Source organism: Electrophorus electricus, chromosome 17, assembly GCF_013358815.1.
Source record: "Electrophorus electricus isolate fEleEle1 chromosome 17, fEleEle1.pri, whole genome shotgun sequence".
NCBI classification, from domain to species: Eukaryota; Metazoa; Chordata; class Actinopteri; order Gymnotiformes; family Gymnotidae; genus Electrophorus; species Electrophorus electricus.
In genome coordinates, this window is record NC_049551.1 from 15,164,194 (window position 1) to 15,182,542 (window position 18,349).

Genomic DNA, 18,349 nt, shown 5'->3' on the forward strand with positions numbered 1-18,349 from the left:
AAAAAGATATGAAAGAATCCACTGGACTAATCACTCTTTGGACTAATCACTCTCTGGACTAAACACTCCCTGGACTAACCACTACCTCGCATTTTCTCATCATAGCTACTGTTCCCCCCCACCCCCCCCCCCCCCCCCCCCCATGGTCCATTTCTAGTAAAATTTGCAAGGATTTCACTAAAGGATCAATAAATTTAAAAAAAAACAACAGTTTCAGACTACAGTGTAGTCTCAGTGTATGTTTTGGAGATCTTTCATATCTTCCAAACATTCCAAAGCTGAAGATTTTTTTTTTTATAAATGAGGAAGGACACAATACGGAAACTTCTGAATACATGAATATATGAATATAATCTGTAATATAATCTGAAAAAAAAAATGTCAGTGTTTCTGGGACGCTTTTATTTATTTATTTTTGGAATGACAAAATTGGATTCTTGCTCTGTACATATAAAGACTAAAACATTTTGAATGTATTCCGCTATAGATGCAGATGAGTTTGTGTTTTTTGAGACCCCGTCCACTGTACCTTAAGGGCTCATCGTTCTTTAACAATCTATTTTTACCCAAAGCAAGCGCGTGGGGAACCTAAAGCAACGCTAACGTGTACGTGGCCATGGCGAGGACATCGAGGCTCGTGGTGTGGAGCTTTCAACCGGGTCCTGCACGAGCCCCGCACACGAGGGACCTCCATTATGTCGCGCGTAGTCCGTGCCAGAAGAGGACGCTGTCGACACGCCAACGACTCATAAAGACATTCAGCATCCGTGCGTCGCGCTGGTGTCGAGTCACTTCATCGGTCGCTAAAGCGCAATGAGCAGCCATTCATCTCCTTCAGCTTGCCGAAGCCGAACACTGAATATTGCCAGATAAAGTGTAAAAGTTCAGCGAGTGAGTTGACCAGCAGGGGCCACCGAACCGGCGCCCCACTGCGCGTCAAGTCACAAGTAGTCAGGCTACTGCAAAAGTGCAGGATCCGTCCTGCGCTCTTTACTGCGCTCCCGTCACCGCGCACCGAGCACACGCCACCCCGGGGCCACCCGCACGGTATTCGAGCGGTGAGTTTTTACTTGCTTTAGCTGGTCTTAAGGGTTGACATGCTCATTTTGGATGGCAGGCTAAATTGCTCTGGTGCCAGCGGCGGACCCGAGCGTGAAGGATAAAGAATCTTAGCGGGAGCTTTACGCTCGAACTTGAACTGTCAGTTGATTCAAAAATATCTGCACACCACTGCTTTGCACAAATATATAGTTGTAATATAACATTCCCGTGAAGTGATGTAGTGGCGTAGTTCAGACTTTGTAGAACTCCTCAGAAGCTTATGCGTAGTAGGTTTTACAAATGACATCGAAATGACAGATTTGTCGCTGTAAAATTCAGATGTAATCTAATATTCAGATGTTATCCTGGGTTTGCAACGATCGTGGGTAAAATTCACACAATACGCATTCAATATGTTCAGGAAGTGAAAATACAGACCTTCGTGCAGCTTGGGTTTTACTGAGGAGAATAAACATATAAAAGGTGAAGTTGTTTCACGTTTTTATGAATCACCATGCCATTGCATTGCTTTTTGTAGAATCCATGTTAATATAGATCTAGAGATAAGAAATAAGTTCTCCTTAGCCGGTCTCCGTACCTGTCATTAAAGGTAAGCGGCAACCTATGGGAATGCGCCACGTCACACACTGACTCGCATTAGGCTGTTACCTGCGCGCTGTTCTCACCCCTCACCTTTAAACGAGCTTTGCGGTCTGTTTAGAGACGCAGACATGTACGGCCGATTACATATTTATGAACTGCGTTGCTAACCGTAGACATAAAAAGGTTATAGATTTCTGATTTTGATTTTTGAGATTTTTAAAAATATATATATAATTCTTTTGTTAATTGCATTTTTATATCTGATTTTTTTTGGAACTGGGTTTGAGTCTCTGTCCTATTTTCTTCTCTGAAGGAAGATAAAAATACTGCAGGAAGCTCCAGCCTTGCTTAACGCTATTGCAAGAGATTAAAGTTACATTAAATATGACTCCAAACCAACTCTGACACTCTTTATTTGTACAGAACAGCTTCTCCAGTGCAGGACCAACAACTGCGGACCGGCTGAGCGTGACCTGTGATCTGCAGCCAATCATGTTCCACCTGATCAAAAAAGACAAGGATAAGGAGAGAGACAGGACAAAGAAGGAGAAGAAGGATAGGATGTCCCAGGCTGAGCTGAATAGCCTGGAGGAGGTCGGCATACGGCGGGGTTTCTTCAACCTGAACCGGGGAAGCTTCAAGCGAGACTCCAAGGCCAAGCTGGAAATATCCAACCCTATCCCCATCAAAGTGGTCCGCCCTCCACCCGCCGATCTCACGCTGCCGGACGTGCAGTCCGAGAAGGACTCCAGTGCTAGGCGTCCCGACGTCCAGGATTCTGGTGCGTGCAGGTCCAGCGATGACGCAAAGACCCCCCATGACACGCTTGCTAGCCACAAGTCCTCAGTCAAAGAGCGGGCTGCCAAGGTTAGAGTCCTGACCAAGCAGACCTCCCACATGGGCCAGATCATGAAGCGCTTCTCCTTCTCTCAGAGAAGCAAAGAGGAGAGTCCGTCAGAAGACTCGGGCCTGTCCGGGCCCAACTCCGCCACCCCCTCCCCCAAGGTAGAGGCCAAGGTTATTGGCCACCAGAACAGATATGTCAGCCACAGACGTGCCCCTCTCGGTAAGGTCCAGGTCCCCGTGTTGGTAGATAAGGTGTTCCCAGCAGACCTGCATCTGCCCGAAGTGATGCCCCCCCAGGTGCCCGAAGCCCGCGAGCTGGAGCTCCAGCGCCGCAACACGGGTGACTTCGGCTTCTCCTTGCGTCGCACGGCCATGCTGGACCAGCGCCCCGATGGCACGCCCTGCCGCCATGTGGTCCACTTCGCCGAGCCAGGCGCCGGCACCAGGGACGTAGCGCTGGGCCTGGTACCCGGCGACCGCCTGGTCGAGATCAACGGCCATAACGTGGAGAGCAAGAGCCGGGACGAGATCGTGGAGATGATCCGGCAGTCGGGCGATACGGTGCGCCTGAAGGTGCGGCCCATCGTCGAGCTGAGTGAGCTGAGCCACTCCTGGCTGCGGAACAGCGCAGGGACACGCAGGGACGCCGGACAGGTAAGCGGCCGCTGCACCTCGCGTGCCGCCCCAGATACGGACGTTGCTGTGACTTGCCCGTCCTCCGCGTCTGAGATTACGTAATCCGAGCAACATAATCCCAACAGGCTTGTGTTGCGTTGTGTTCTACGACTGATCAGACTCGTGCTACAGCTTCGGTCCTGTCTGGCTTCTCGGGGCAGACCTCTGTAGTCGGCGTGTTCTGTTGTGACACAGCTAGTGTCTCTGACTGGGTCTGACATTGGAACACAGATCACAGTCAGACTCTTTAAGTCTAATGGGCCACTTTTCTGTGGAAATCCTGATAGTCCTTCACTCCCAAATCTTAGCTACCGTTGTTAAATGGAAGCCAAATGGCGTACTGTTTATGTTCTTACGCTTTCCTGTTTGAGGGGAACAGTTTACAGTACAAGGCAAAAGAATAGGAAGAGGGTGATGGGTCAGGTTATCGTGTGTGTGTGTGTGTGTGTGTGTGTGTGTGTGTGTGATCTGTTTACCTTAATTTCCCACATAACACCACACAAATTTTCCATTAAACACACACAGACACTCTTTGAAGATGGCAGACGTAGCGTGTCTGCAGCGTACGTAAGAAAAACGTTCAGAGATAGGTTGCAGTGCAAGTGAACCTATGGGGGGGGTATGTGCTATATATTACAGCACAGTTGACACTTCAAAGGGGCCTTTGTTAGTCAGGAGTGGAGTTCGTGATATCATCAGGCTTGAGTTTCAGTGAGGCAGCGCAGACCCAGCTGAAGGGGTTAACCCTTTACCTTGTCAGCTCTGCTGTGTCTCCACACACAGTTACTCTGCCTCTTCTCAAGAATAAAGAAAGGCGTGCGTGTGTGTGTGTGTGTGTGCGCACAGCTTTCTGGGTTGTGCTGTTTTGAAATTAATTTGTTTCTTTCCTTTTTTTTTTTTAAATGTAATTCCCCCATGGTTACCTCATGCTTACCATGTTGTCATACAGGAGGGTGTGTGTGTGTGTGTGTGTGTGTGTGTGTGTGTGTGTGTGTGTGTACATATTAGTGGATGACCAATATGGGTTATTCAGTGACTCATACCGACATTTAGAGACCAGGGAGGCCAATGGACAATATATTATGGGGTTTTTTTTGCATAATTTAAAATACAGCAATTCAGTAATATTAACAAATAAGACATAAAATTGCTGAACTTAAATTAACATTTATTTAAAATGTATTTTTGTCTGTATTGTCTCTATTTGTTAAATAAAATTTGCACTCTGCAGTGCACTTATTTTAAATTAAAAAAATCTATCAACTAACTAAAAAAACTAAACTTGGTCTGATGCTGAAAAAAAAAATAGGCCAATGCAGATCATCTCAAAACAGCATTTTTTACTCAGATGACTGATTAACCAGGCGACTATTAATAGATGTCACATTTCATATAAAACACATTATATAAAGTGCAGTTATATAACTTGCTATTAATATGTAGATTGTAAATCCATTGAATTAATTTGAATATTTCCCTGTCAGAGTACTTGGAAGTACCTGACCCTACTGGTGGTGTTGCCAGTCTGGAGCCCCTGTATGTAATGCTCCATATCTCCTGGAGCCCCTGTATGTAATGCCCCATATCCCCTGGAGCCCCTGTATGTAATGGCTGATATCTCCTGGAGCCCCTGTACATAATACACCATATCTTCTGGAGCCCCTGTATGTAATGCCTGATATCTCCTGGAATCCCTGTATGTAATGGCTGATATCTCCTGGAGCTCCTGTATGTAATGGCTGATATCTCCTGGAGCTCCTGTTTGTAATGCCTGATATCTCCTAGAGCCCCTGTTTGTAATGTGTGATATCTCCTGCCTTGCCCCCTGCTTTGACCCCCTCTTATGTGGTGACATGTGTTCTCATTGCTCCCTAGCCCAGCATATTGAATGGCCCAGTTTGAGTATGTGGGCCACACCACGGTCTCGCTTGCTTGTGGAAGTGTTGGCCTGTATAACCGCACACGCCACTGCACTGCAAACACAGTAAACCGGAGGAAATCACTGGCAAATATTCACTTTGTGCTTGAAAGCGAACGTTTTTTTAGCTGTGGGCATGAGAAGCGCGGAAGTGTACTCTCTGTACACTTAGGTATGAGAACACCTCTGTTTAATTATATACTGTTAAATATTGTCTGCTGTTGCAGTGTGTTATGTGTTTCAGATGCAAACAAATAAATAAAAAATATAAATAAATGTGTGTGTGTGTGTGTGTGTGTGTGCATGCCCTCATCTGTGGATCCAGGGTCTACCTCACTCTCATTAGATTACACAACTGTGTACATATATTTATCTAATGAGTGAGGTAATGAGAGGGAGACAGACCTTGGCTCCACAGATGAAGGTATCTGGCTCCTCCAGCCTCTCATGGCCAGCGGGGTCTTGGACCGCCCTGCGGCCTGGTCTTCCCAACCCCATCAAACCTGAGCTAATCAGGACAACTGTTTGTCAAAGCCCCTCTAACTGGGACAGGCTTCGGCCCTCGACGAACATGGGTGAGCAGTGAGCCGAGTGTGTGAAGATGCAGAATGCGTGTGTGTGCATGCGTGTGCGTTCAGTCGTGCGTGTCTGTGTGCGTGTGTGTGTGTGTCTGTGTGTGTGTGTGTGTGTGTGTGTGTGTGTGTTGATGTGCATGCATGTGTGTCAGACATTCAAGCCTGGATTGAGATGAACCTGAGTCTATCTGTGGTGTGTGCGTCTGTGTGTGTGCATGGAACACGCAGGTGTGACCGTGAACCAAGTGGATCTGTGCTCTATAAATAGATTATGTGAGAAATTTCAGAGGCAAAGTCCATTTTATCTCCTTCATTTGAAGTGCATGTTTATTGTAGTGTGATTTGATTCTCAGAGGTTTGTCCCCTGGTGTCAGCCCATGGGTTCTCAGAAGACCAGAAAGGCTGCTTAGCAGGAATTTTGTTTATTGCTTGCATGCATCAAAAGCCAGCATTCATTTTAGACGAACGTCAGATCATCGTGTTTATGAGAAACCTCCCCTTTAAGATGAATGACTCAGGTCTTTGGGAAGACTAAAGGATTCCTTGCATGTATCTTAAGAAACGCTGTTGCAGACAAGGGTGTGAAGTCTGCAAGGTAACTGGACCGGAAACTAAAGATCTGATAATGGAAGCCTGTCACAGATTTTACAGTCATATGCTGGTATGCCTAATTACCCCTCGCGGTGGAAGGTCATGAAACATTCCTCACTCAGATCAATAGGTGTGGTTGCTGTGTTCTTATGGCTACGGAGAGGAGGTGGAAAATCATTTCAAGTTCAAGTTTGGTTTATTCGTCACATACAAAAACATTTTTGTAATGTTTTTATATATATATATATATATAAAATAACATTTTAGGGTTATGTAAAGGTAATGTTGTGTTTGTTAGGGCCAAGATGACTTTTGAAGTAGCCGGTGTTTGTGGGTAAAACAAGCCCTAATGTTTTTGCCATAATTTTCCCTGCTTGTGTCTTATGTCAGGCAAATATCACTCACCGTTCTGAAGTCCAAACCCGAGGCTTGTGTCTTTGTGTGTGCGGCAGGAGCTTCTGGTCTGTGGGCCTGTTCAAGTCTCTAGGCCTGTTCTCCTTCTGCCTGCCACCCGGTCGGTGCAGCTGTCCTCCCGCCCTTGCTCCTGGGGGTCCTCGCTGGGTCCTCGTTGCCCACTATTTATTGTTTACTGTTCTCTGTTCACACTGTAGACAGCAGCATGATGGTGTGTATGGCCATCAGCGGCCGGGTTGTTTTTTGTTTTTTGTTTTCCTTGCTCCGGGTATGTATTGGGAGCAGGGCAATCCTCCTCCCAGTCCGGACATCTGGCTCTCAGTCAAGGCAGCTGTGGAAGTCAGAGACCCTCCAACAAATGGTACCCAGACGACAAACAGAGGTGCTCTGATTAGGGGTCACAAAGTGAAACTGGAGGGCAAGAGAATTGCGACGCCAGTAGAGAAGGAGAAACTGTAGAAGGCATCTCGGATGCTATCAAATGAAAATACATGAACCACACCAGTGTATGCAGCGATAACCAGTGGTGACTGGTTAGTAGTTTCAACTGATAAAAACATTGCTACAGGGTCTTGCTATGGCCTACCATGTCATTGGCTGCATTGCCTGAGACATTTGATGGTAGCTTCAGATACCTCATGGTTCCCTACAGAAAAACCCCTTCCCCATTAGATCCACACTGTCCCAGATACCACTGGTCGCAACCATGGCGTGAGAACGGGAAAAAGATAGCATTTGGGGACTGACCTAGAATTAGCAGCGCTATAAAAAGATCAAGCAATCTGATAAATCTAGATCACACATCTCAGCAGCTGCGGTGCTCTGTTTTGTGAGGCGAAGGACGGTAGGGTTGAATTTGTGTTTACGTGAATGTTCTGTTCCTCTTCTTTTTTTGGGTTCCATTCAGTCATCTTCGTGGAAAACCCATTGCTTTTACACATTGAGTTGTTGTTTTTTTTCCGTCTCAGTAAATGGTTTCTACTGTTCAGGGAGCAGTTCCAAAACGGAGAGAGAACTGAACATTTGGAGTCTCTCCTGACCGCTAAGGACTTCACAGGAATCATGCAGGTGACAAAGCATGTCATGAGACTATTGCCACGTGTTCTCAGCCCCACACGGGTTGGTCGTGTGGCCCTGGCGAGCGTGATTCTCTCTCCGCCGCTCAACTGGACCTGCAGGTTTTCAGGACTTCGCTGGCCTGAGAATGCCTGTGATCTGTGGCGTGGAGCGTGGCGCGTTGTATGCGCCCCTGTGCATCTGCCGTGCGTGCGTTACGCGTGCCTTGTTGCGCGGACTGAATCCCAGTCGCGTTCGCCGCATCACACCTGACTCGCCGATCTCCACGACTGTCTCCGGTCCTTTCCTGTCCTTCCTATTGGCTAACTGGCAGCCAACATGGCCGTGCATGTTTGCTTTCGGTCGTTTCAGCACTTCTGTTTGGAAGGCCCCAGCTTCCCCGGCTCCCTCCTCCTTCGCTCATTCAGAACTTCCCCGCTGCAGTCTGCCAGGGTCCCTTGGCTGCTCCGGCACTTTGTCAGTGCCTCCATTAATTAAAAACGCTGGATTAGATTCGATTATGTAACGGATGATCACGGCCGCACACCAGCTGCCAAACGCGGGAAGCATCTGTCTGGACGGACGCCACCTTCTGCTCTTTTCGAGTCCGTCTGCTGCCACTCCTTCCGGTCTCCACTTCGTCTGCCCCCTTCTCAAAGCTGCTGTTCGGCTTCCGGACGCCGGCCGTGGCTCCTCAGTGGCCGCCGCTGGCGGGTTCAGAGGGCGCGGGGGACCCGCTTCCAGCTCGCCACAGGGACGGGAAGACTTTAGATGGCAGTGTCACAAACTCCACCCCCCACCAAGCCCCCTGTCGGTGGAGGGGGCCCATCAAGAAGAACAGCTGCTGTTTGTTCAATTGCCATTCTCTACACCCCCCCCCCCCCCTTATGTGTTTCTGGGTTCTTGACAAAATGTTTGCCATCGTGTGGAAGGATGGGATCAACGTTTTTTAAATGTGCTTGGAAAAGGCACTTTTTTATTCTACTGCTTGTAGCAGGTGAACTGGTGTTTACTGTAATCAGGGAGACAGCCTGCTGGTCACTGGGATGTACCCAAGCAGAAGGCCCTATTCTTAGAGCAGGGAGGGTGGCATGTGAGTGGCCTTCAAAGCAAAGTGGACATTTCATAAACACACTTTAAAAACATTTACATTTATATATATATATATATATATATATATATATATATATATATAAAATTATTTATTTATTTATTTATTTATTTTACATTTCAGCTATTTTGAAATTTCATCTATTTCTCATTACTCCACTATCCAGTACCTCCAAAACAACGATGGATCCTCTACTTGTGTGGGCGCCTCCTAAGGAACCTTATTCCGTTGTCCTGAATGGGCTCTTTAGGGATCCAGATTTCGGTAACGCTGCTTTGTGTCTTGTGAAAATAAATGCAAATATGCAAATAAAATTGCAGTGGGGATGTTTGGAGGAGGTCACGTGCTACATGTGTTGTTGAAAGATAGGGGAAAAATATTTCCTGCAGTATTGCAACCTGTTTGACATCATTCCATATCATTCATATATACACCCCTAGAGTATATACTGGACGCAAGTTATCTGTTGCTGCCCTAATCTTTGTTCCGGCTGTGTGCGATAAACGATGCATGCCGGTCATTCCTAGTGTCTATGATAAGTGTGCGTGTAAGATGCTCTAGGAAGTCTGTTTCCTCAACCTTGTATCTACAGACATGACTGATGCGCCATGCACAGGCTCCTGGGAAGCCTGGGTGAAGTACAAGCTCAGGAGGGCTCCCTGTCAGCAAGCTAAGGCACGTCTGCCTTATCTCTCGGCGGCATGCATGGCTGTAGCCCTGGGGGCTGCGTGTGAGTGGGTGCCGCTCGGAGGAAGACACCTGTTTAGTGTTGTGTCTCTGGGTGGGCAGCCGTGTCTGCATAGGAAGACGTTCAGAACCCGTAAACCTGTTATCAGAGGCGTACGAAAACAGACCAAAGTATTCGCTTCAAAGTTTCACTCTGAATTATGTCTTCATTTTGAACAGTTTGTGAGTGGTTGGAAAAGAGAGTCGATCAAACTTCATCTTGCTTTGTCAACTCTTCCCCTGCCCAAGCGACGCACCAGACCGCTACTGCTTGGCTGCCCGGATAGACCTGTGGGAAGCTCCGCCCCCCAACCTTTGAGCTCTGACTCAGAACTGAAAAATGTGCAAAGTCACGTACCACCGGGGATTTGCTGCTGTACGCGCCTTTCTCTGGCTCTCTCTGGGTACACTTGGCAGCAGCTGTAACCCCCGCCTTGGCTCAACACGAATTGGGCTGGACACTTTGTGTTCATAAACCACAGTACCAGATCTGTGCTTGGCCCATTAATCTAGCTGTGACTGGAAGCCTGTGTCCGAAACCATGCTCACGATAGAGAACAGTTTTCAAACACTGAAGCCAGGCTGTAAAAGGGATTATAATGGATTACGGTAACCGTAGCTACAAAATACAGACTTTTGTCTGTTTTTACAACTTCTGCCCAGTGTTCTGCACAATTATGTACGAGGTTGGAGACATTTTCAGATGGGCCTGTTCATAATCTCTGAAGGCCTGGTTAGAGATGCCGTTTAAGTGTTGATCTACAAAGACTCTTAACATATTTACCCTATTTAATTTGCCCTACCCAATGTGATTAGAAAACTAACACCTGTTGAAATTGTATCTCTGAGATGAAACATAACTCCATACACCAGAAAACACTACATCCACTCACCTAAATGAATTATAGTGACTGTGACACTAAGCAGAGGGCTAAAGATTCTTTTTCCCTTTTCTTTTTCAATTATTTTGCACATCATTCATTCTCTTTTTTTCCACTACATACTTTATTGTTCTACCTGGTTTCATGCAGACTTTTGAACAAGGAAGTTAGCAGATGGAATTTGTCTCCTGCAGATCCACCTGTGAGCTCTGACACTGCGGCATTGTTTGGTGGTGATCACACAGCGTTAACAAGCACTGGTTTAACCGGCACTGCTAAGAGGAGAGCCTGTACAATGAGCTGTTGGCTTTACAGAGGGGGTGAGACCGTGTTGGGACTACCAGATGGCGGGGCCCAGATGGGCCAATGGGAGCCTCGTCCTGAGCCTCGTTCCGGCAGTCCAGTTTAACTGTGTTTCATTGTGGTCTGAGTAGGGATGGGACCAGTATTTGGACTTCCTGTTGTGGGTGATCATGTCTTGAAAGCTCACTGCCTAAGACACTGCGCTTTACTGCTCTTAGTATAAGGCTGTTGTAACTAAGCCAAAAAAAAAAAAGAAATTGCTGTCAAAATAAAGGTTTTCTCATCCAAGTAAATTCACTGTAGAGGCTCCAGAGTGGTTTGACACTAGCACGACCCACCATGGCCACCTTAGCAACTTTCCACAGGGCAACAGGTAGAAAAACCGACAGGAAGTAGAAAGATCGACAGGAAGTAGGAACGACCGACAGGAAGTGGGAGCCACATGTTCGGTGGGCTCAAGACTGGCTGTAGGTTCCTGTGTACCGCAGCCCACAGAACACGCTACATTACATCCTTTTTCACACAATACCTACTTTTCCACATATTTCGGAGCATTTGAGCGACATGCTGAAGGCGCAGGCCCCCGTATGGTGCACGAGGCAGTGGGGCGTGGCTTTTGATGGGTGAACGAGGTGAAAATGAGACAATGAACTGACCTCAGCTGGTATTTTCGGAGAGGCTGTTGAGGACAAACGGCGAGGCTTATCGGCTTACTCGTCTCCCCGTCTCAGATGGATCTCGCGGTGACCGACGCAACAGCGAGGTGTGCCGACTACGCTCCCGTGGACATCCCCTGGATTCTAACTCTTAACTCTTATCTGTCTGTTTCTCTTCCCACCCACCCCTCGAGGACACTGAACTTGGGCAAAGGACTGGGCATGTGTGATGGGATTCTGCACCGCTGTGCTGTTGGCTTTGATGTCGTGTTTTAAATGTAGTGTCACTCGCTTTTTGTCTGGGTGTAAATGAAGGCTTCCGTCATATGCTGGCGCTCTGCTACGGCCCACACGCACACAGGAAAAGCTCACAGTGCTTCATGGGAGTTTTTATTTGTTAGTTTTTTAAAAATTTATTTATTCATTTGCATTGAGGGCCAGGCCGTCATCACTCAGTCATGTCACAGTTTCGTGCGGTTCTGGGGTGCACGCTTTGTTGACCTGTTATGCGCACGTCACTCCGACTGGGTCTCGGACGAGCCGCCTGTCCGGCCCCACACTGGGTTTATCTCGGCTTGGCCGTCCCTCGACCCGGCCGGGGGTTCGGACCAGGGAGAGGGCCGGCTGCCTTGACCTGCATCATTGTCATGCCAGAAATGCCATGAATTCTGGGGAGCTGGGGTTAATGGAGTTTAATATCTTAGCCCCGCCCCTTTTTTGCCTAGTGGCTGAAACCTGAGCCTGCTCCAATGCTGAATGACAGAACATGATGTCAGCAAGTCTGATACTGTATACCTATGCACATGGGCTGATTAGAATCTTGTGTAAGAGATGTATGTGTGTGTGTGTGTGTGTGTGTGTCAGACAGAATGTTCAAAGAGATCCTTGTCTTAACAGTTGCAGAGCTGTGCTTTTACTCGTGCGCTTGTGTCTCTTTGTATGTGAGTGCATCACCCCTGATGGTGCTGGTGACAGCCCATATGGAGCAGCACCCTGAGGGGATGTAACGTGGACATCAGAGGCGGCGGAGTGGGCGTGGCCTTCTTCTGTGTCCTCACACGACCCCCTTTTGGATACGGTCTCTTCTGCTTCCCTCTTATTACGGAAGCTGAGTCATGTTCTGTCCCGCGTTTGTGATCCGGCGCCATTGCGCTGCCTGACATGCAGCATCTGTCAGCATTTATTGTTATTTATAGCTGTTTACTGTTGATCACCGTTGCTGAACTTCACAGAAATGGCCTTTGCTCTGATTGGCGCTCTGATGTTACAAGTCCCCACCCCTTCTCTCCCGTTTAAAAGTGGCTGCGTGATTGGCTGTGTTATGGCCCCTCCAACACCTCCAGTGTGCTCTCACCCCGTGTGCTAATACCCCTGTGTGCTGGCCAAGTGTGATGACACATCTCACTAATGGTGCAGGGCGATGCCGGAGGAGTGAGCAGCCTGCAGGGGGGGTCTCCCGTCCCAGACGCTCACGGGTCTTTTAGTTTTTCCAGTGATTCATCTCGTCATGAATGCCTCCTGGCCTTAAAGGTGATCTCCTAAACTGGTCACGTGGCACCTTTTTCATTTGTCCACGATGTTTGCAGAACACAGCTTTTATGCAAACAGGCCATCATGCAGTTCAAGTACAGTTCAAATACACTCACAAGCAGTTCAAATACACTCACATGCTTTCATTTCAAGCCTATAGTATACTCATTCATAGTCACCCTTTTCATACACACTTATCTTCTAGACAGCAAAACTCTGCCCCTCCCCCTTATACAACACATCCAGGTAGCTGTGTCATTCTGTCCCCATAAAAGTGTGTGCTGTGTCTCAGCCTTGTCTTCAGCTGCCAGAAAGTGAAATATTTTTAGCCCGTTGCTTTTGGTTTAACTGTCATCGCCCCATTTGAAGTACTGATTTCTACATCACTGTAAACATGTCTTTCCACTGCTGGAGTGTCCATGAGCTAGAATAAAGGCTCCGGTGCAAAAATGTCTCCCTCTAACGGTAAACTTGAGAATAAACTCAAGGGAACGTTACAGCCCCTAGTGGTGAGTTGCGGCACAACCAAAGACTTTATAAAGTTCGTTCATGTGCATAGCAGGTTAGAATCAGACTCTCTATTCACCAGCAACTAGATATGCAACAAATTTCCCCTGGTGAAACTGTCAAATATATTAGATGAAACTAAAATAGAATATAAGAAAGAGATTAGAAAGTTGTTTGGAAAGAAGTAGGTTGTCCTCACAGAATAACATCTTCAGAGTATCTGTATTGCATTGTTACCATTTAAGGATGAAATTACAGCACACGGGGCCCAGTGGTTAAATTCCCAGTGTAATTGCTCTTTATTCATATATGTCCACTACTGTGTTGCTGGGGCAACTAAAGGGCCCTCACTGGATTCCTTTTGCTGCCGTCCTTCGGAATTTCTGTTGTCTCACGTGAAGCTATGTGGCATAAATGAAAGTGTGTATTAGGTGGTAATGGGACTACGGGGGCTTGCAGAAGAGAGGCCTCTTTCTTAGGTGTGAGCCCCTCCTCCTGAGAGAGAGAGAGAGAGAGAGAGAGAGAGAGAGAGAGAGAGAGAGATGTACATGGTTGGGTTGGTGGAAAAGCATTAGATAGTGGTGTGGGGGTAACCTCGACAGAGCTGTCTGGCTGTTGTTTGGCAGTTATTTTTAGCCCCCTCTGTACGGAGTGGCAGCTGTTCCTCCCCATTAATCTCCCTCCCTTGTGAACTCAGTGTCAGACATTACTTTACTCCACTGCCCCACAAGCCAGTGACGTCCAGCCCTACACCACGCTACACACACACACACACACACACTTACACACACTGGACAGCTCACCGAAAACGGACCTCTACCCAACACACTCGGATCCACAGCTCTGATCCACTCGAAGGTAGGGGTTACAGCCGTCTTTAGATGGGGGTATCAGAGAAAGGACGCCGGGCTATATGTGTGTGTGTGTGTGTGTGTGTGTGTGTGTGTGTGTGTGTGTATGTGTGTGTTCAGGAGATAAGAGAACCATGCTCCTCAGTGAGACTCCTCTCACTTTACTGGGGCCTCCTTGGCCAGCGATTCTATTTATAGTGACCCACAGTTTGCTGATGAAAGTTACCCTGAGATCCGTGCAACAGGTCTGGTCGTGATCATAGAGCCTCACAGCCATTACGGTCTGCGTTTGGACTCATACCTGGTCAGTGTGAGCGTGCTTTCGGGGTGTGGATTGGTGCTGGCTGTGTGTGTCAACCACGCTTTACTGGACATCAACATGTTTCTGTCACTTCCAAGTTCTTAAAAGGCCTGAGGAGGGGAGATCAGCAGCTGAATTTGATGGAAGCTTTGCTACAAGTGTGAGACTGAATGGGTCACGCACTTGGGTCAGCGTCTCTCGTGCGGACCCTTTACACGAACTCTTCGGTGGACCTGGTTTTTCTGAGACAGGAAAAATCAGTTTGAATGGCTTTCACAAGATCTTGACCACGTTACGAGACTTTTACAAGATCTTGACCACGTTACAAGACGTCTCGTAACGTGGTCAAGATCTTGTGAAAGCCATTCAAACGGATCTCCTGTTGTTGCTTTTATGTGCAACCCATCCAGGCCAATAAAATTAGGACCGTCATATACACATTAATCCATTTTATGGAGCAAATCTACTTATAGTGTCCACTCTCCACAGAACCTAGTGTTGATGAAGTTATCATTATCTGTCTACTATACGGGACACTTTTTGTTATAACCTTCTCAGTGTACTACTGTGTAATGACAGTGTTGTAATGTACAAGGTAATGCTACGTGGACGAGTCCTAGTTGAAGTGGTGGAGCAAATGTGCACAGCTTGTCAGCTAGTGTACTGAACAAATGGGAAAACTGCTATACAAGTCCATCAGTTGAAGGGTTGTGACAGCCTAGTGATTCAAATATTAGCCCATTCTTGTATGGTCTCCTCGATCTGTTTTATCAATCTAAACACATGCGAGTGAGCTTGTGGTACTGGAATGACCCGTTTTGTGTCTGTCTCTCCGTTCTCCTCTGTTCTGCCTCTTCTAGCTGCTCATCTCTTCTCCTGCTGTGTGGTCCCTCTGTCCAGAGGCTTTACGGTGAAGACCTGCAACCTGAGATCCTCCTGGTCACATCAGCCTACCATCTCATCTGCTTTCCTCTGCTCACTCTTTCCTCCCCTCTCCTCTCCTCTCCTCTCCTCTCCTCTCCTCTCCTCTCCTCTCCTCTCCTCTCCTCCCTCTCTCCTCTCCTGACCTCTGCTCCTTCTCTCCTCTCCTCCCTCTCCTCTCCTCAGGGTTGTCTCCATGGCTTTCTCATCACGCTTTTCATTCTGGGAAAAAAAGGAAAGTGGAGCTTCATCTCTCTCTTTTTCTATGTGTGTGTGTGTGTGTGTGTGTGTGTGTGTGAGTGTGTGTGTGTGTGTGTGTGTGAGTGTGTGTGTGAGTGTGAGTGTGTGTGTTTGTGTTTTCACTGACTGCATGAACCTCTCGCGGAGTTTCACTCAAGCTTTAAAAGATGCCACCATCATATCCGGGCTTGAGAAGCAAACACACACAATCTTCACAACGGCCACGCACAGGCTCAGTTTTAGCTGCGGTTTACCTAATGAGGGTGTTCGCATGGGAACGAGGTCACGCCGCACCCTTGTGGTGAGACCGGACCACTGACGGTTGCGATCCCATCCAGGTCCCATTTGGCTCAGCCTCGAGTCTCACTGAGTCTCACTGAGTCTCGCTGAGCGTCTCGCTGAGCGTAACCATGGCTGATATGAACGTGCTTTTCTATCCAGTTTAACTTTGCCCAGTGCCCAGGTCCTTCAGGAGCACATATGCATGTTGAGTAACTGAAACACTAGTGCTTATTGTAGGATATTGTTTGTCGCTGTACTTATCGTTGTCTTAGATGTAGATTCTACGTATTTTGCACTTCTAGGCATCAGCAGTGATCCCCGTATTACTACAGTATTCTAGTTCATTGGTATATTGGACTCTGACCTACTGTACTGGCTAGGATGTATTCTATGAGTAAATGACAAAGCACTTTTGTAAGTCGCCCTGGATAAGAGCGCCTGCCAAATGCCATAAATATATATGTAGTGTTTGCCACTGGGCCGCGTAGAATGCACTGGTGTGTTTGGCAGCAAGGGTTGAAGCAATCCTGCCGCCCACGGGCGCCTGTAGCCAGCCTGCATTTAACTTCCCCCATGCTTGTGTTCCTGTTACCTCCCTGTAGGTTAAAGATGAAAACACACCAGGCTCCAAAGGCCCCAATGTGAGTGTTGAGAGCAGATTCCCTGCAGTGGCGTCCTACGGTAACACTCTCGCTTACAGATCACAGACTTCAGACTTCAGCTGTTTGCGTGTAAATCGCCGTGACCAGTTAACCCGCTTAAACAGGTTGGTTAGTCGTTCTCACGGTACGAGGCAGACACGTTTCCGTCTTCATCAGTTGCAGGGATGCTGATCTAGTTTCAGACCTGTCTTGCCTGTCTAACAGAATTCATTAAAATATAAAAAGCCAAGAGCTGATTTAAGAACAGGCTTGGTCCGAGACGTTTTCACGGGGCCCTCTCATGACGGCGTGTTGTAGGACCGTGGCGGTGGAGGACCTGGTCTTCTCCTCTCCGTGGACAATCCCTTCACCATTCGCCTTGTGTTGTCTGAAATGCTTCAGTCTTAGCATTAATAAAAAGGAAAATACTGTGGTAATGGAAGAGCTCAGTAGAAAATGAATATTGTATTATTTTTAATTTTATTTCTTTCTGTCTTGAAAACAGATCACATTTCAGGCTGATAAGGTGGTTGTAGCTCTATTTTTGTTGAAAGTTGCTTGTGCAGTACTTGGATATGACCTGTGAGTCTCAGAAACGTCATCTTAACCTGAGAAGGCACATCCGTCGTCGTCTGGGAGATCCGAGGCAGTTTCTGATCTACTAGTGAGGGCTGAAGGACAGAAACTCTGCAGGATACCACATAAATAAGAATTCCCCTTTTCTTTTTAGGGGACGTTGGCTTGTGTGTCCGACTGTTGGGTTCTACTACAGTGGATGTGGTGTTTTTAAAATAAGAATCAGATTGTTTGATTCTTTCATACTAAGAATGGCTGCTGTAACAAGGACCGTGGGCTTCCGCACGTGAGATGCTGGTGTGAAGATGATTTATATGCTCTCTAGCAACGGGGCACGTGAGCCCCTGAGCTGGGAGGCGTGAGCTGCTTATGGACACATCCCTCCTCCTCCCACTGAACGCAGCTGTCAGGGAAGTGGGGAGAGAGGGAGGGAGAGAGGGAGGGACCATTAGAATGGCAGAGAGGGAGGGAGAGAGGGATGGGGAGATGGATGGAGAGAGGGAGGGACCATTAGAATGGCAGGGAGGGAGGGAGAGAGGGAGGGAGGGAGAGAGGGAGGGAGAGAGGGAGGGACCATTAGAATGGGAGGGAGGGAGGGAGAGAGGGAGGAACCGTTAGAATGGCAGAGAGGGAGGGAGAGAGGGATGGGGAGATGGATGGAGAGAGGGAGGGACCGTTAGAATGGCAGAGAGGGAGGGAGAGAGGGATGGAGAGAGGGAGGGACCATTAGAATGGCAAAGAGGGAGGGAGAGAGGGAGGGAGAGAGGGATGGAGACAGGGAGGGACCATTAGAATGGCAGAGGGGGAGGGAGAGAGGGATGGAGAGAGGGAGAGACCGTTAGAATGGCAAAGAGGGAGGGAGAGAGGGAGGGAGAGAGGGAGGGAGACAGGGAGGGACCATTAGAATGGCAGAGGGGGAGGGAGAGAGGGATGGAGAGAGGGAGAGACCGTTAGAATGGCAAAGAGGGAGGGAGAGAGGGAGGGAGAGAGGGAGGGAGACAGGGAGGGACCATTAGAATGGCAGAGGGGGAGGGAGAGAGGGATGGAGAGAGGGAGAGACCGTTAGAATGGCAGGGAGGGAGGGAGAGAGGGAGGGAGAGAGGG

The 18,349-nt window shown here is 47.9% G+C and overlaps 1 protein-coding gene across 7 annotated transcripts in view; it reads left to right on the top strand.

Moving 5' to 3' along the window:
• Positions 1–801: 801 nt before the first annotated feature.
• Positions 802–18,349, top strand: part of myo18aa (myosin XVIIIAa) — a 63,714-nt gene continuing 46,166 nt past the window's right edge. For 3 of the 7 annotated variants that reach the window (XM_035535614.1, XM_035535615.1, XM_035535616.1), the window contains exons 1-2: positions 804–1,058; positions 2,068–3,144. In XM_035535614.1, coding sequence (XP_035391507.1) covers positions 2,137–3,144 — 1,008 coding nt within the window. In that variant the 5' untranslated portion in view covers positions 804–1,058; positions 2,068–2,136. Of the gene's footprint in view, positions 1,059–2,067; positions 3,145–15,445; positions 15,496–15,692; positions 15,742–16,630; positions 16,670–18,349 lie in introns of all 7 variants that reach the window. The other 4 variants (XM_035535610.1, XM_035535613.1, XM_035535611.1 and 1 more) reach the window with 2 other exon arrangements.